Here is an 18,960-nt window from a genome sequence, read left to right on the forward strand (position 1 = left end):
AAAGACGCCAAGTTGTGTGCGGCCCGGGACCCGGGAGAGGAGGCGGCGCCGGCCGCCCGCCCGCCCGCCATGTAAGTGCGCGCTCGCCGGCCCTCCGCTCTGGACGCCGGGGCGCCGCTGCCCCGGCCCCGGACTCCCGAGCTGGGCTGATCTTCGGGCCGTCCCTGCCCGCCGCGTCTGCTGTCGGCGTCTGCCTCCGGGGGGTGCTGCTTGCCCATCCTTGTCCCCTCCCTTCCGGCGGGGCCAGCTGGAAACGCACCCCCCCCGCGGATGGAGGGCACTTCGTGCGTCTTCACGGGGCGGGGCGGGGGGCGGCCGGCGCACGGAGCTGGGTGAGGACCGGTCTCGGCCAGGGCGCCTCCGCCCGGCTTGAGATGAGGACCCTCCTGCCCCGGCTCGTCTTCCCCAGCCTCATGGCCCAGACAGCCCAACTCAGCCGCTGACCTCAGCTGACGAGATTTGAAAAGGGGAAAAAAAAGTAGCCAGAGTGACATCCAGGACTGGAAGGCGGCGGAGAGGAAAAGGGTAGGGGGGAGGGTCGGGAACGCGGCGGGGAGGGAAGGAGTGGGGTTTACGTTGGAGCCTCGCAGCTGGACTCGGGCGTTCTGGGGAGGGAGCTGTGGGGTGGGTGGGCTCTGCGCTTCCGTAGTCATTTCTTTATGGAAAGTCTGGGAAGAGGGTTAGGAACTCTTTCTGAAAGGGAGCAGGTGGAAATGAATGCACCGGGAACCCTTTGAATGACTGGTACCGGAAAGTATGGTTTACTTTGCTGGTTAGACACTGACGGTCCGTCATTCAGCCGGAGAGATGGCTCCGACAGAATCACTGAACCAGTGAATCCGAATTGCAGATTTCAAAATAAGTCACGCACAGGCTTTATTTACACTAGTGGAAGATAGTTGTTAAGACTGAAGGAATTCTCAAATGCTGCTTAACGAGTGCTGGGAGTGCCTGATAATAGTTCTCTCCAATGGATGTGCCTACGTAATAATGTTGAATTTATGGTACTCTGCACTTGTGAAAAATTATCCTAATTATTTTCTTTGGGCTCATGCAGAAAGCTAATGGCACCGTTAAAGGGACACAGAAAAGTTCCTACGAACTATGAGCCAGAACTTGCAAGCCAAATAAACCATGTAATGGTTCATTTTATTTTAATATCCTGGTTATGTTTATTGCTAGTAAGAATGCTACGTTACTTTTAATGTGAGAATATGGAATGAATTCACTGGCTTGGCAGATAGAAGTCATGCATTTCTTTAAGTAAATGGCTGTCAGAGTTAATTTGGGAGCATTTATAGGAGATAAACGTGGAAAAGCTTGAGCTAGTTTGACAAAACTTCAGTTCTAGACAAGCTTTAATGTAGAGAGAATTAGTTATTCTCACTTTTGAAGTGTTGAGACAAGTTTGCGTGTTTATTAATTAGAAGTTGTAGACCAACTGAGTAGGCATTCCACTTCTCTAAAGCATTTAATTTTTAACATTTTCTGTTGTTGTTTTTACCAGGGACCATCCCACTTACTCAGAGGAAGGGAAGTTGATGTGCAGTAGGACTGAAGACTCTTTCTGTTATTAGCCCCGCCTGCAGTGCAGAACTGTGGATTACCTGTGGATCCCGGGCAGTGTCACACCGGCACCCCTCCTGCAGTCCCTCAACACTTACTCTGGGACCTGATTGCCCCATCTGGTGAAAGATGGCGTCCAGCCTGACTTGTACTGGAGTGATCTGGGCTTTGCTCTCATTTCTTTGTGCTGCCACCTCCTGCGTGGGGTTCTTTATGCCTTACTGGCTCTGGGGATCACAGCTGGGCAAGCCTGTGTCCTTCGGTACTTTCCGGAGGTGCTCCTATCCTGTACATGATGAGAGTCGGCAGATGATGGTGATGGTGGAGGAATGTGGGCGCTATGCCTCCTTCCAGGGCATCCCCAGCACAGAGTGGAGGATCTGTACCATAGTTACTGGCCTGGGCTGTGGTCTCCTGCTTCTGGTGGCGCTGACCACTCTCATGGGATGCTGTGTGTCTGAGCTCATCTCCAGGACAGTGGGAAGAGTGGCTGGAGGAATTCAGTTCCTGGGGGGTAAGTGACTTGCTAAACTTGAGTTGTTTACTGGAATCCCAGAGCAATATGGAAAATTATGTTTAAATTGTCCACTGAGATTATTGTAATTGACCCTTGGAATGCACTGGAGAAGTAGCTATGGAATGCCTATGGTGGCTAGAGTCAAAAGATGTTTACTGGAATTGCTTTCCAACTTCAAGAACGCTTAATTTCTGTCCATCCTTAGACATAAGCATCATTGGCCTGCTAAGTACACCACCTATGTGAGGCAGTAACATCTAGATTGTTTGTAGTGTAATGGATGAGACAGATTGGATTTTATAGCTTCTTGTTCTTTACGTCCAACAATAGGCAGCTTTACTGGAATCTTCAGGTGCTTAGAGACAAAGGCTTCTTAGAAAGGCGGAAAAGATGTTTAATTCAACATTGTTGTCCTAAGCTGTTGATTCTCTTTGATGGAGGTAAAATTGACCCTTGCCCAATTTTAACTGTGTTTCTAAATGATTACTGTTTACAATTAGACAGCAGTTTCCTATTAACAGCTGTGGATTTTACTGTGATACAAAGATAGCTATAGGCTTAACTGCCTTGTTAAGACTTAACTTCCCTGGCAGCCCTTACTGTGAAGAAAAGAATATTTCCCACATGATGTCTGCTTGTCCCAAATGGACTGGATAGTTTCACTAACACTAGAAAGGGTTTGATTTGTACTTGGGTTTCTTCCAGCAAGTATTGCTTCAGTATCTCTGATCGTATATATATGTATTTTAAATATATAACTTTATTTATTTTGTTGAGGATATACACAGCAAAACGTATGGTTTTAATTATACTTTATGTATTTTCACTGTGCTTTTCACCTTCATTCTTTAGGCTAACTGGCTGAACTTGTCTGATTCATAATCTGCCCTGGTGAAATATGACAACCTCCACAGATAGGGCAGAGTGGAGGGAAGTATGAGGCCTGGGAAACTTATAAAAAGTATCTGTAACTTTGTTACAAAGTGAAAGTCTCTTACTCTTCCATTTCGTGGGATTTTTTTTTTTAGGCTTTTGTGAGAAATCCAGAAGAAGAAAAAAATTGAAAATAGATGGTTCTGAGATAGTCTCTGCAGATTGGAGAACCCCGTGTGATTATTTCAGTTTACTTAATACAAAACTTTCAAATAATGCTTTAAGTGAGAACATTCTTGTGCTAAAAATGCAAGTGGCAAAACGTTTTGAAACAAGAAATAGAGTTGTTTGCAGTCCTTTATTTCCTTAGCGGATGTAACTTTCTTTTCATCTGTTTATTTCCCTGTGGTTTTGCATCTTACTCTGGCCTAGAGGGCAATTTGGGGAACTTAGCTGTCTGCTCCTTGCTGATTCACTGTTGAACCTTGAGTAGTGGTCTTGATGTGATATGCTTACTCTATAGAAATATGGTAAGACTATTAGGAAACATAAAGAAGTTGTCTTTGAAAGTTGGAATGTAAATCCTGAGTTTGAAAACTTGTTGATACCACAGATTTTAAGAATAGAACTCATGCCAAGAGTGTTTGTAAACTTTTTCTTGAAGAATTAACTTGCTGCTTGCGTTTCACTTGGTTGAGGAGTGACGCTTAGGCACTTTACTTTCTCCCCTTGTGGTAAATATTACCTTCCATTTTTTCTTCATATTAGGGCAGGGACTGCTATTATTTCTGGCAGAACAGGAAAATGCTTACAAAGTGAAGTCAGTTTTTATTGATTACCTTTAAACATATAATGAAGTCAACAGGAAGTGAACCTGAGACCCGTGAGATTTATGCTTCCCTCTCTAAGCTATGTATAGATTTTTTGAGTTATATAGAGGTAAATGTTCTGCTTTACAGAAAACCCGAGGGGAAAGACTGTTGGTGAAGTTTTATGTTTTTTTAAAAAGGACCGCCTTTTTTCTTTGTACATGCTTTTCCTGAACTCTAGCTTTAAGAGTTACTGACGTTAAGCTAAGGACTTAGTTCATTACTAGCAGTTGGCATTCTCTCATTTCTCATATATAGTTCTCATATCTGACAAAAATCATTATGAATCTAAAAACTAAGAAGGTTCTTTTGATTCTAACCTCTTGAGGGCGCAATTAAACACATCCTATTAAAGATAAGAGTAAGTTTAGAATTAAAAACTTGCAGTTTGGAAAAGGTAGTATTTATAAAAATATGCCATTAATTGCTATCATTTAACAGACCAGTTGATGGAAAATGTTTTAAAAAGAATTCCTCCGATGTATTTCATAATTGTGTGTTTTTTCATAAAAACTTATGTAGGAAGTAATTTTATTTTATGAAAATTTTTTATAGAAGAGCTGGGTTTCTTAAAGACTCTGCAAAATGCCAAACCACTGAGTTCTAGAATGACATAGATTTCAGTGCTTCAGAAATGCAGTCAGCACACAGGGTACTCTGCTGTAAGGCTGACTGTCTTCCTAAAAATGATTTGCCTGGAATGGTTATGTTGAGTTAAAGTTAGGGTTGCTCCAAAAGCAACAGGAAGCAGGAGGATGGCAAAATGCAGAGGCACCCTGCTTAACCCTTTCTGCTGTGGTGAGAGTTTGCCCACACGGTGTGACATCAGGCAGTAAAACGCCTGCAGGAGTTTTAAACAAGTTACAGGACAAAGTGTCAGCCTTCATTTTGAATTGTCTTGCTATGGTTGGTTAGAGGTTAGAATGTCACCTGTCAACTGATAGAGCAACATAAAATAGGACTGTTGTACATGGATGTTTTGCTACCTATGGAAGGAACACCTCAAGGAATCGAAGACTTCTGCCACTTTTCTTGTGGTAACTTGTAAATAAATTTTAACTGCCACCATCTCCATCTGATATAGTAAGTCATATTCTTGTCATAATTTTTAAAACTCAGTGTGGGTTGAGCTTTACCCCCAATTAAATTTTTAAAAGGCACATAGAAAACCTGTGGAAGATATAAACTATAATTAAAATGTTAACATGCCTATACTGTGGAAATGACGCAGTGAGAAAATAGAAGTTTTAAGGTCTTTTTTGGTTTGTTGACTATAAATTTTGGGTTTTCAAATACTATTGTAGCCATTAAGTACTCTAACAGAATATAAAAAATGAGCATCAAACTTTTTGATGTATGCATTAGTAAAATATCTTCTTTACATGCTCTGCACATGAAAGAGGTCCTTGGGTGGCACAAATGGTTTGCGATTGGCTACTAACCAAAAGGTTGGCTGTTTGAACCCGCCCAGTGGCACCAGGGAAGAAAGACCTGGCGATCTGCTCCTGTAAAGATGAAAGCCGGGAAAACGCTATGGAGCTCCGTTCTGCTCTGTAACATGCGAGGTCATCATGCGTTGGAATTGACTCAATGGCAGTGGGTTTTGTTTGTTTTGTAAATGAAAGAACGCCATAAAGACGTATTAAATTCTGTCAAATGGTACTTGCAAACTCAGGGACTGAATCTGTAGATTTTATCTTAGGAAACTGCCGGTGCTGTAATGAGGAGGTAAGGAAGAAGGCCCCACGCTCTTTTCTACTGATGTGTATTGTTTAGATTATTTCAGACTGAGTTTGAACGTGGGTCACATATATGTGTAAAATGGTCGTAGAATGCTGTTCAGTAGCAGCCAGCTACCTTTCCAGTTTCGATACTCTTCTCGTATGAGCAGCCAGGGGAGATCAGCTCCTCGACTGTTTGAAAGTGAAGTGTTGCTCAAGACAGGAGGGATGACCAGTGTTTCTTCCAGCATCCCTTTCTGTGTGCCTGAAGCCTTTGCAGGGTTCCCTCACTGTGGGGTCCCACCTGCCTGTCTTTTGTCCTTCAGGATGAGTGCATGGGCCTCTCCTTCCATTGTCCCACTTTAAACTTGTCTTTCGATAGGAGCCCTGGTGGCGCAGTGATTAAAGCACTCGGCTAACTGAAAGTTTGAACCCACCAGCTGCTCTGCAGGAGAAAGATGTGGCAGTCTGCTTCCGTAAAGATTACAGCCTTGGAAACCCTGTGGGGCAGTTCTGCGCCGTCCTACAGGGCCACTATGAGTCATCGACTCCGCAGCAGTGGGTTTGGTTTGAGTGTCTGACGGTATGCCCCATTATGCTTTCCTTCACATCCAGGTTCTCTGTCAAGCGACAGCAGAGTAATGAGAGAAATAATAATTGTTGGCATATTAATGGACGCAGAGTTTTTTTTAGTGACAATGTCTTCATTGAAAGAAGTTCCCTAATTTTAGGAAATCCAGGTTCCAGGAGGGCCAGTTGGAACAGGTAGGGTTCTTTTTGCTCCTCTTTAAAGTACACCTTGTAGATTACTAAGTACCCTAGTGCGTGTGGCTGGCTCTCACCCTGTGATACCAGGTGCTGTGTTCTTCTGTGCTAAGCCTTGTCCTGAGTGTAAGCCAGCAGCTCCCAAGCTTTACGATGCATCGCAGTCACTGCAGGGCTTTTTAAAACACACATGGCTGTGGCCTACTCCAGACTTCCTGATTCAGTAGGGTTAGGGTGGGGGCACTGGTCGTTCAGTGGTACAATTCTCATTTTCCATGTGTGACACCAGGTTCGATTCCTAGCCAATATATCTCATGTGTGGTGACCATCTGTCTGTCAGTGGTGGACTATGTGTTGCTGTGATATTAAACAAGTTTCAGTGCAACTTCCAACTAAAATGGACTAGGAAGAAAGGTCTGGTTTTGAAAACCAGCCAATGAAAACCCTATAAATTACAAGGGTCTGTCCACAACTGGGAAACCCTGGTGGTGCAGTGGTTAAGAGCTGTGGCTGCTAACCAAAAAGTTGGCAGTTCGAATCCACCAGGCACTCATTGGAAACCCTATGGGGCAGTTCTCCTCTGTCCTGTAGGGTTGCTATGAGTTAGTATGGACTTGATGGCAGCGGGTTTTGGTTTTGGTCCACAACTGATCATGGGAATGGCACAGGACTGGGCAGCATTCCTTCTGTTGAGCCTGGGGTGCCTATGAGTGGGGGCTGACTAGCAGGCAGTGACCAACACAAGGTTTGGGGTGATTTGTTGTTGTTAGGTGCCATCGAGTCAGTTCTGACTCATAGTGACCCTGTGTACAACAGAACGAAACACTGCCCAGTCCTGCATCATCCTCATAATCATTGCTGTGTTTTAGCCCATTGTTGCAGCCACTGTGTTAATCCATTTTGTTGAGAGTCTTCCTCTTTTTTGCTGAGCCTCTGTTTACCAAGCATGATGTCCTTCTCCAAGGACTGGTCCCTCCTGATAAAATGTCCAAAGTGTGTGAGACAAAGTCTCGTCATCCTTGCTTCCAAGGAGCATTCTGGCTATACTTCTTCAAAGACAGATTTTTTCGTTCTTCTGGTAGTCCATGGTATATTTGATATTCTTCGCAAACACCATAATTAAAAGGTGTCAGTTCTTCTTCAGTCTTCCTTATTCATTGTCCAGCTTTCACATTCATATGAGGCAACTGAAAATACCATGGCTTGGGTCAGGCATACCTTCGTCTTCAAAGTGACATGTTTGCTTTTTAACATTTTAAAGAGGCCTTTTGCAGCAGATTTGCCCAATGCAATACGTCCTTTGATTTCTTGACTGCTCCTTCCATGGGCATTGATTGTGGATCCAAGTAAAATGAAGGCCTTGAAAACTTGAATATTTTCTTTGTTTATCATGATGTTGCTTTTTGGTCCAGTTGTGAGGATTTTTGTTCTCTTTACGTTGAGGTGCAATCCATACTGAAGGCTGTAGTCTTTGATCTTCATCAGTAAATGCTTCAAGTCCTCTTCACTTTCAGCGAGCAAGATTGTGTCATCTGCACATCACAGATTGTTAATGAGTCTTCCTGCAATCCTGATGCCATGTTCTTCATATAGTCCAGCTTCTTGGATTATTTTGCTCAGCATGTAGATTGAATAAGTGTGGTGAAAGGATACAACCCTGACGCACACCTTTCTTGATTTTAAACCGTGCAGTATTCCCTTATTCTGTTGGAATGACTGCCTCTTGATCTATGTACAGGTTCCGCATAAGCACAATTAACTGTTCTCGGATTCTCATTCTTTGCAGCGTTATCCATAATTTGTTATGATCCACACAGTCCAATGCCTCAGCATAGTCAATGAAACACAAGTAAACATCTTCCTGGTATTCTCTGCTTTCAGCCATGATCCATCTGACATCAACAGTGATATCCCTCGTTCCATGTCCTCTTCCAAATCTGGCTTGAATTTCTCGCAGGTCCCTGTCAGTGTACTGCTGCAACTGCTTTTGAATGATTTTCAACATAATTTTACTTGTGATATTAATGATATTGTTTGATAATTTCTGCATGCTGTTGGATCACCTTTTTTTAGAATGGGCACAACTATGGATCTCTTCCAATTAGTTGGCCAGGCAACTCTCCTCCCAATTTCTTGTCATAGATGAGGGAGCACCTCCAGCGCTGCATCCATTTGTTGAAACATCTCAATTAGTATTCCGTCAATTCCAGGAGCCTTGTTTTTTGCCAGTGTCTTCAGTGCATCTTGGACTTCTTCCTTCAGTACCATTAGTTCTTGGTCATATGCTACCTCCTGAAATTGTTGAAAGTCACCCAGTTCTTTTTGGTACAGTTATTCTGTGTATTCCCTTCATCTTCTTTTGATGCTTCCTGTGTTGTTCAATATTTTGCCCATAGAATCCTTAAATATTGCAATTGAAACTTGACTTTTTAATTCAGTTCTTTCAGCTTGAAAAATGATAAACATGTTTTACCTTTTTAGTTTTCTAATTCCAGGTCTTTACACATTTCATTATAATACTTTACTTTCTCTTCTTGAGCTGCCCTTTGAAATTTTCTGTTAAGCTCTTTTATTTCATCATTTCTTCCTTTTGCTTTAGCTACTCTACATTCCAGAGCAGGTTTCAGAGTCTCTTCTGATATGTATTTTGTTTTTTTCTTTCTTTCCAGTCTTTTTAATGACCTTTTGCTTTGTTCATGTATAATATCCTTGATGTCATTCCACAACTCATCTGGTCTTCAGTATTAGTGTTCAACACATCAGATCTATTCTTGAGATGGTCTCCAAATTCAAGTGGGATATACTCAAGGTCATATTTTGGCTCTCATGGACTTGCTGTAATTTTTCTCAGCTTTAACCTGAATTTGTATATTAGCAATTGATGGTCTGTTCCACAGTCGGCCCCTGGCTTTGTTCTGGCTGATGATACTGAGCTGCTCCATCATCTCTTTCCACAGATGTAGTCGATTTAATTCCTGCATATTCCATCTGGTGAGGTCCACGTGTATAGTCACTGTTTATGTTGTTGAAAAAAGATATTTCCAATGAATAGATCATTGGTCTTGCAAAATTCTATTATGCAATCTCTGGCTTTGTTTTTATCACCAAGGCCATATTTTCCAACCACTGTTCCTTCTTTTTTTCCCAACTTTTGCATTCCAATCACCAGTAATTAGCAGTGCATCTTGATTGCATGTTTGATCAATTTTAGACTGCAGAAGTTGGTAAAAATCTTCAATTTCCTCATCTTTGGCATTAGTGATTGGTGCGTAAATTTGAGTAATAGTCATATTAGCTGGTCTTTCTTGTAGGCATATGGATATTATCCTGTCACTGACAGCGTTGTACTTTAGGATAGATCTTGAAATGTTCTTTTTGACATTACTGTGATGCCATTCCTCTTCAATTTGTCATTCCTCACATAGTAGACCATATGATTGCCTGATTCAGAATGGCCAGTAGCAGTCTGTTTCAGCTCACCGTTGCCTAGGATTTCGATCTTTACGCATTGCATTTCATCTTTGACGACTTAAAATTTTCGTAGGTTCATACTTTGTACGTTCCATGTTCCCATTATCAAAGGATGATTGCAGCTGTTTCTTCTCGTTTTGAGTTGTGCCGTATCAGCAAATGAAGGTCCGGAAGGCTTGACTCCATCCACGTCATTAAGGTTGACTCCACTTTAAGAAGGCAGCTCTTCCCCAGTCGTCTCTTGAGTGCCTTCCAACCTGAGGTGCTCATCTTCTGGCACTATATCATACAGTGTTCTACTCCTATTCATAACGTTTTTGCTGACCAATTTTTTCATAAGTAGACTGCCAGGTCCTTTTTCCTATTCTGTCTTAGTCTGGATGCTTCACTGAAACCTGTCCACCAAGGGTGACCCTTCTGGTATTTGAAATATGAGTGGCAAAGCTTCCAGTATTACAGAAACACTCAAGCTACCACAGTATGACAAACCAACAGACATGTGGAAGTTTGGTGTGGGGCCTGATAAATTGCATTTCTGACAAATTCCCAGTGATGCACGTGTTGCTTGGTTCTGAAAGTACAGACTCTGGTTGTAGATTGCAAACCATCCTATGGTGAAATGAGCTCCTTTATGTAGACTTTTGTCTTGGTTCTTTGGAAAAACAGTTTGAGACATTTTTCCCCTAAGCCCTGAGGAGTTACCTTTGCCCTAGTTTTCTACCCAAGAGGGCTATTTCTTGTGTCTAGGCTGATGACATTTCCTGGGTAAGCTGCAAACACCTTGGTTTTGATAATTTTTGTCTGGCCCTGGGCTGCAGCTGCCCTGTGGTTTGTGTACACCTTTCAGGGATTTGTCAATAGACTATGAAAATGCAAATGAAATGCAAATCAAGTATCTGTGGCCTACTGAGAGGGGATTGGTCAGTTTGTGTCCCCCTCACCCCCGACTAGGAGAGGCCATGCCTTGAAATTGACAGGGAGATGTATATATAAGCAGCCAGCCCCAAAGAGGTTTTTCAGACAGAAAGAAGCAGGAAGAAAAGCAATGACAGAAGCAGGAGGAAGAAAGCAGAAAGAAGAGAAGAGGCAGAAGAGAGGAAGCAAGGAACCTGAAAGAGCTGTAACACAGGTCAAGGGGTGTAACACTGAAGATAGCGAGAGGCCTGAAAGTGTCTCTGTGGTGATAGACAGCAGGCCAAGAGGAACCTGTCCTAAGGGGGCTGAGAGGGGTCTGTCCTCAGGGGGCTGAGAGGGGCCTGTCCTCAGTGGGCTGAGACGGGTCTGTCCTCGGGGGGCTGAGAGGAGCCTGTCCTCGGGGGGCTGAGAGGAGCCTGTCCTCGGGGGGCTGAGAGGAACCTGTCCTCGGGTGGCTGAGACGGGTCTGTCCTCGGGGGGCTGAGACGGGTCTGTCCTCGGGTGGCTGAGACGGGTCTGTCCTCGGGGGGCTGAGATGGGTCTGTCCTCGGGGGGCTGGGAGGAGCCTGTCCTCAGTGGGCTGAGTGGGGTCTGTCCTTAGGGGGCTGAGAGGAGCCTGTCCTCAGGCGGCTGAGAGGGGTCTGTCCTTAGGGGGCTGAGAGGAGGCCTGCACGATTGAGAGAAGTTGACATAGCTGTTGTGCAGTGAAGAAGGGAGTCTTTGCGTATGTGCTTCCTGATCCTCAGCTGTACCCTGTTCTTTAATAAACCACTTAACTGTAAGTATGGTCTGTCATAAATTCTGTGTGGCCATTGCAATGGATTATCAATCCCAGAGGTAGAGAGTGCCGTGGGGGGGGGGGGGTGGCAGGTGTCTGAGTTGGTAAAAAGGTTGGAGAGTGGAGGTCTGACTTCTACCTCACAGGGATCAGCCTTAGTCTGATCTTGATTGGCATTATCCCCCCTGAAGTTAGACAGGCTGTAATGGTACTGCTTCTACTACCATTTACACGCCCGGTCATCTCCCAGTGCTGTGTTTTGCATCCTTTATCCTGCAGCAATGGGATGTTGCTGGTTCATGTTCAGTTAGGGCGTGATCAGATCCCTGCTTTATTTTCTGCCAGATGTATCCAGTTTTTCCCCATTTTGAGTTACTGGTTTTTACTTCCTAAGATTGTATCACCAAAATAAAAGCTAATAATGATAATTTTAAAATAGTGGATTCCATGGAGTTATGTGGAGTTGCACTTGGTCTGTCATATTAGCAGATATGCATAACCTTTTTCCTAGAATTATTTAGATTGATTTTTTTTAACATGGTCCAATTCTCAGTTTACTTTTTGCAGAGTAGTCTTTCTAATAGAGTCCTTTGATGTGTTACTTCTCTCTGTTACCACCTTCTAACATAGCCATAGCTGAGGCCAGGGTTCGGTATGGGTTAGTTACCCTCACTTTGTTCTAATGCATAAATTGCAAATTGGTTAGCTGTGTTGTAAAAATCTGCTGTTAGTCACATAGGAAGCCAACTGAGGAATGTGAACTCATAGCCACTGCAAAAAAAAAACAAAAGAAACTCAAAACACATATTCAAGATCTTTATGTCATTCTACATGGTATTATAAGATGCATAAAATTTACACTTCACACAAAGTCATCGTTGTTAAACTCTCAGGCCATGAACTCCCCGACTACCTCCAGCTTCGCAAAGCTGTCTCATTGTATATATTGGTTATAATCAGAAAGAATGAAAGCATCGAGTTCAAACATTTTATGATTGGATGTCATTAAAACTGATCAGTTGTTTTCTTAAGGTATCACTTCTGAGGATCAGTAATTCCTGGCTGTACTAATAGGTGTTAGTAGACGAAAGCAAACCAGTTTTGGGGACAAGTAGATTTGAGAAATACTTGGCTATTGAAAGTTAATATATTGCATCACAGCAGAACTTCATGGAGCCTTTTGTCTGCCGATGTCTACTGCCAGTCTCCTCGGGGGTATACTTTTAAGTGTTCCCCAAAGTTTTTGGCCTCAGCACTCTAAAGGGATCAGTGATGTGTGGAACATATTCAGTTCTCATTTCACCCCAGTGAAGCAGGTAATCAGTTCAGAGGAGAACACTGGCTTTTAGAGATGATGCCCAAAGTTATTCTGTTAGTCATTGGTTGAGCTATGAATGATATCATCATAATATTAAAGTGTTAATTAAAAGTCCACCTTGTATGTAGAGTTCAGAATTTCTGACTGTTATGAATAATACATCTATTAACATAGGTGAATATATTTGTTGTCTCTACTTCTCAGTTATAAGTAGTATGATAGAACACTTCAGTATTACGATACAGCAACTTTTTGCCAATTCTCAAAGATACCTTATAGGCTAATGTTAATAATGTAATATGTAGTGGAGAGGCCATCAGGGAAAATGCCAAGCAGATATACTGTCTTTTAAAAATTCTTTAATAAAAGCATTAGAATCTTTCTTTATTGTAGGCTGGCCAAGTTTTCTAGTGTAAGGACCCCATTGTTAAAAGCCTTTGTAATAGTACTTTGTTAAGACTAAAGACAATATTTATTCTAGAGGATGCACTTCCACGATAACAAAACCTAGGTATATGTGTCTTTCTTTAAAACGAAAGATAATGCCCTACTTTGTTTTGTTAATCTGGATTAATAAAATATTCGATAGAATGAAAAGAACTTTGTAAGTTCTAGCCAGATCATAGTAAAGGAGTTGAAGGATGTCTCAGGGTTATCTGAGTGTACATTTTTAGAGAATGATGGAGCTGGATCAGCTGTCCCCAGTTCTGGGGCTTTAATGTTGCTCACTGGTTATTGGAGGATCTAGTTATCCTTCTTTTCTTTGTATGGTGTGTGCCCGGCCAGCTAGGTGATTTGCTCTTAGAATTCAAGAAGCTCAAATTGCAACAAAAGCTCTAGATCTGACCTGCTTGTAATTTAGGTAAATTGTCTACCCTCTATGTGTCTCAGATTTTCAGTAATCAGGGAACAACAGATAGCTTGAGTTACTAAAACGTGTAAAAATATTGTTGGATTAAAAAAAGGAAGTACCACTTTATAGTCCTGTTTTTCTTGTATGTCTTACCTCTTCAAATAGAGCAGGAACTATGATTTATGTTTTTTTTCTAGCCCTGCAGTGACTAGAATAGTAAATGATGCCTTGGATAGTCGATTAATACTTGATGTATTATTTATTTTTAATCATTTATTAACAACACTTGTATCTACAAGGTGTGACCTTGTTCTTCTGTATCTCACAGGGGTATTTCAAAGATAAAATAAAGTAATGCTATTGATGGAAAACCTTGAGAACAGTGTTTTCTTAACGGATGCCCCTGTATAATGTTAGTCTCTTAAAAAAAAAAGAGTTCTGTGGTCACATATGTTGAAATGATGCTGCATAATCCTACATCTACCTCTTCAAACACATTTTTAAAGCTCTAAATAATTCTGCAATAAAGAAACCAGCTTAACTTTGATTTACACTGTGTTTCAGAAACTTATTTGGGAATGGCTGAGTTCCACTTCCCTGCAGCATGTATTCAACATCTTTTTGAATTTGTGGTCAGCAGAATGAACTTTGGGAAATGCTGAGTTAAAATATGTCATAAATCCAGGGAACTGGTAGTTATGAGCATTTAACAGTTTTAATGGATCATGATCATTTTACCACCAACTGTTGATGAGGATGCTACAGGACCAGGCAGCGTTTCTTCTGTTGTGAATGGTGTGGCCATGAGTCGGGGGACTCAATGGCAGCTAACAACAATAATATTTTGAGTGTCTACTATACGTCAAATACCATGCTAGGTGTTAGGATACAAATTGGGATCCGGCCACTACTGCAAAGCTAACAGTCTTATGGAGGAAACCAACATCCGAGGTATAATTACAATCCAAAGAACTTCATAATATATAACAGACACTTCATGTTTTGCTGCAGATGGTGATCAGCTGGTAAGGCGCACTCAGAACCCAAGTGAGGTGCTCACCATCTTCACACAGTGTGTGCCAGTCACCTTCCATTCTGCCCTTCCCCTGCTAGCTGTACATTGCAAGGAACTACATTTTCCAGAAGCCTTGACACCTAGTTTCTGGATAGATTCAGCCAATGGGTGGCAAGTTTGCAGGACTGGAGGCAGGGAAAAACCGGGGTATTTCTCCCTGTCTTGCTCTTCCTTGGGTGGTATGCTCAGCAGCAGCTGTGTCTCCTGCAGGGCTCCTGCTGTTTTTGATCCTGGAAAGTCCTGCCCTTCATGGTCCTTGCTCCCATCAGGAAGCCCCTGTCACAGTCCTATGCTAGTCAGACAGCCCAGTCCTTCAAGACATGGATAATGTCATCTTCTCCTGATACCACCCCAATCTAATGGATGGCAACAGTTTTCTGCTGTTACCCATTCCTGGGTTGCCTCTTTAACACCGATTTGGCTTTTTCGCTCTCCCATTACCTGTGTACCTGTGTAACCAATTTTGTGTGTTAAATTCTCTGTGCTGAAATGCCTAGGATAGTTTCTGCTTCCCTAGCTGAACCCTGGCTGGAGTTTTGATGAATAGACACAAATCACATAAGTTAACTGGTGAGTGTCTAGGGTTCAAAATGCTGCAGGAGCAGAGGGAGGGAGTGACATTCTGTCTGCAGGGGTCTGTGAAGGCTTCACAGCAGAGGTGCTAGTTGAGCTAGTAGAGCTGGGTCTGAAACATGAGCAGAAAACTGCCTGGGCCTTCGGACAAGGGGGCGGTCAAGTCCTCAAAGGAAATGAACTCTGAACATATTTAGTGTGAACTCAGATAACGTCAACAGATGCGCTGTAATTAAGCAGGGTGATGTGACAAGGGATAAAAGTGGGGAGGACAGATGGAGTCAGGGTGCGAAGTTTCCATTTATATTCCATGCTAAGGATTCTATGTTTAACTGAAGCTTTTGAGTGGAGGTGGGTAAAATTGACTTAGGAACTCTAGAATCTAACAGTCATGAGGGGTAAGGATTGACATGGGGAACAGACACACCAGGAAAAGCAATTGGAAGGCTGTTATAGCTGTCTTAATGGCCACAGATGGTGATAACCTTGATGAAGCTGTAGGTATAGAGAGAAGAGGATTTTTGAAGACATTTCTCAGGTAAAGTCAAATAGGCCTTGCTGTCCCAAGAAAGATTTTAGATGATAGACGAATGAATGATGTCTTAGTAATTTTGTACCTCTTTCTATAAGAAACCAGACATTTCCTTTCTTTTTAGACCCTCAGAAAGTTTAAAACAAAACAAAACAAAACTCCCAAAAAACAACCAAGAAAAATACTACCAAAATTATAGAAGCTGTTTTTGCTTATGGAGGGTTATTTCAAAAAGGAGTTAATAATGTTACCACAGTATGTAGATGTAGCTTATTACACAGCTTTACAGCGTGACACTCTGATTTTAGAGTTGTTTCTGTGTTCATCAGTGTGAAGGTTGATAGCTTCTACGAGGGGCATTTAGATGTCAGTTAAAGCAGACGTCAGTGCCATTGAGGTTTACTGAGTTCATACAAGTAGACACTTTCCTTTTCTCTCCTTAAAAATGCAAATAATAATAAATGTAAATATAAAAACAATAAGTAGATATAAGATTGATTTTATAATTCTTATTTTCATGAACAGTTTTGATGTTTTCAAATGTACCTTTACTTTATTTGTAAAGAAATAAATTAATCTTATTTGTCAAAATGCTTATAATTGAAAATTGCTGAGTTACCTATAGTAAGTAAGAACCTTTAGTTCTGAGACCTGATAGATTGCTGTCATAGCGTGTGTGCATCCTGTTGCAGTCGTAGATTAAGGTAAAGCAAATAAAGCAGCTAGCTCCCCCTTGATCATTATCTGTGAGTTACTGTTACGTTCCGTGAGCCATTGAAGACCATGAAATATGAATGTACTTCTGTCATTCCAGTGTAACTCATAGTTCCCATATATGTGTCGGATCAAGTTTTTGAAAGAGAGGTATGCCTTCAAGCTCTAAAATACTGTGATTCTGTGATTAACCTAATCCTCAGGTGATAGAGCGCTCCTTGGTGAGGGTGGCCATGTAGGAAGCTCAGCTTTCTTAGGTATTCCTGTGCATCTTGACCTCCAAGCTCCAGAGGTTTTATTAAGACACATGCCCCCTCGAGCTGCCTTATGATGAGATTACCCAGACTGGCCCTTCATCAGTCTGCTCATCATGCCTGTCATGTGGGTGGTAGATCACCACAGAAGATGTTAGGTGGGAATGGGCACACATGGGAACCGCTGGCCTCCTCATAGGACCATGGATTAACACGTGTGGCTGGAAAAGGGGAAGAAAAATGCGACGGTCAGAGTCGAAAGAGGTTCTTCTCACTCCTGGCAACAGTTTGCTCCTCGTAAAGGTTCAACCTCCCTGTATTAGTTCTCCTGCCCTGCCAGGTGCACAGGCTCGTCTTGGATAGAACTATAAGATTTTCCTTTTTTTTTTTTTTTTTCATGTCAAGAAGGGGCTGCAATGAAGTCATTATTTCTGGCAGTTTAGTGTGTGGTAAGACATTGTTTTGTTGTTTGTTTGTTTTTCTCATTTTGAGGCGCATTACCTAATCTAAATACAAAATTATAATCCTTAGGTATTAAAGCAATTCCTGTATAGTCTCTATAGTCACTTCAAATAAAGTTATGTAATTAATCCTAGTAATAGTTCTCTGAGGAAGAGCATACCTTTTAGCCCTAAGGGAAGTTCCTCTGGTACTTATAGGTCTTAAAAGTGTAGACATACTAGATGTGACAAGATGAAGAAAAATCTACTGTATATTAGGGATTTTTTTTCATTCATTTATTCAACAAATACTCTTTATGTGCCTGCTATGTGTCCAGCTCTCTTCTAGGCACTGAAGACAGAGTAATGTTCAGAAAGGTATGGTTCTGGGCTACCTAGAATTTAAGTCTAGTAAGAGAGATCAACGTTACTCAAATGTTCCCCAAAACGAATGTAAAATTACAAACTGTAATAAATATTGGGAAGAAAAGGTGCATCACAAAAGATGCAATCATGACTTACTGAGGGGTCCAAGAAGACTTTCCTGAGGAAGTCAGGTGTGAGGTGAGACCAGAAGCATGAAGTGGGAGGGGTGGCGAAAGCATTTCAGGCAGGAGGAACAGAGGGCACGCCCTCAGATGTGAGCAAGCGGGTTGCCTCTGAGGCACTCTAGAGTATAAAGTGGAGTCTCCGCATGGTGCAAATGGTTAAGTGTTCTCTGCTTACTGAAAAGTTGGAGGTTTGAGTCCTCCCAGAGGCACCTCGGAAGACATACCTGAAGATCTACTTCCAAAAAATCCGCTACGAAAACCCTATGGAACATAGTTCTACCCTGACACACATGAGGTTGCCATGAGTTGGAACGGACTTGATGGCAACTGGTTTTTAAGAAGACTCAGAGAGATATTCTTTGGTTGATGTCCACAAGATCTTTTTTTTTTAATTGTAATTTAGGTGAAGGTTTACAGAACACATAGTCTCTCATTAAACAGTCAGTACACATATTGTTTTATGACATTGGTTGACAACCCCACGACATGTCAACACTCTCCCTTCTCGACCTTGGAGGGCCTTTTTTTTTTTGGTGAAAATATACATAGCTAAAGATACACCATTTCAAAAATTTCTACATGTGCAATTCAGTGACATCGGTTACGTTCTTCCAGTTGTGCTGCTATTCTCACTATCCTTTTCCAAGTTATTCTGTCACCATTGTCTTCAATTCATGGTCTGCTAGGCTTCCCATCAAATCTTTTGAGTTGGTATTGTCAATTTGATCTCAGATAGATAATTTTTTTTTTTTTTTTTTTTTCTTTAGATGAAGGTTTACAGAACAAAATAGTTTCTCATTAAAAAGTATACATATTGCCCTATAACAGTGGTTAACAACCCCACGACATGTCAACACTGTCCTTTCTCAACCTTGGGTTCCCTATCACCAGCTTTCCTGTCCCCTCCTGCCTTCTAGTCCTTCTCCCTGGACTGGTGTGTCTCATTAGTCCTGTTTTGTTTTATGGGGCTGTCCCATCCCAGGCTGAATGGTGAACCTCGGGAGTGACTTCACCACTGAGCTAAAAGGGTGTCCAGGCACCATACTCTCGGGGTTTCTCTAGTCTCTGTCAGGCCAGTAAATCTGGTCTTTTTGTGTGTGTTAGAATTTTGTTCTACATCCTTCTCCAGCTCTGTCCAGGACCCTGTGTTGTGATCCCGGTCAGAGGAGTCAGTG

General features: G+C 42.1%; 1 protein-coding gene across 1 annotated transcript in view; it reads left to right on the forward strand.

Annotated features, from left to right (window-relative positions):
* Window positions 1–1,693: 1,693 nt before the first annotated feature.
* LHFPL6 (LHFPL tetraspan subfamily member 6) overlaps window positions 1,694–18,960 on the forward strand; it is a 361,658-nt gene continuing 344,391 nt past the window's right edge. The window contains exon 1 of the mRNA XM_004388074.2: window positions 1,694–2,080. Coding sequence (XP_004388131.1) covers window positions 1,696–2,080 — 385 coding nt within the window. The 5' untranslated portion in view covers window positions 1,694–1,695. The remainder of the gene's footprint in view (window positions 2,081–18,960) is intronic.

This window comes from Trichechus manatus, unplaced genomic scaffold (genome assembly GCF_000243295.1).
Source record: "Trichechus manatus latirostris isolate Lorelei unplaced genomic scaffold, TriManLat1.0 scaffold00205, whole genome shotgun sequence".
NCBI classification, from domain to species: domain Eukaryota; kingdom Metazoa; phylum Chordata; class Mammalia; order Sirenia; family Trichechidae; genus Trichechus; species Trichechus manatus.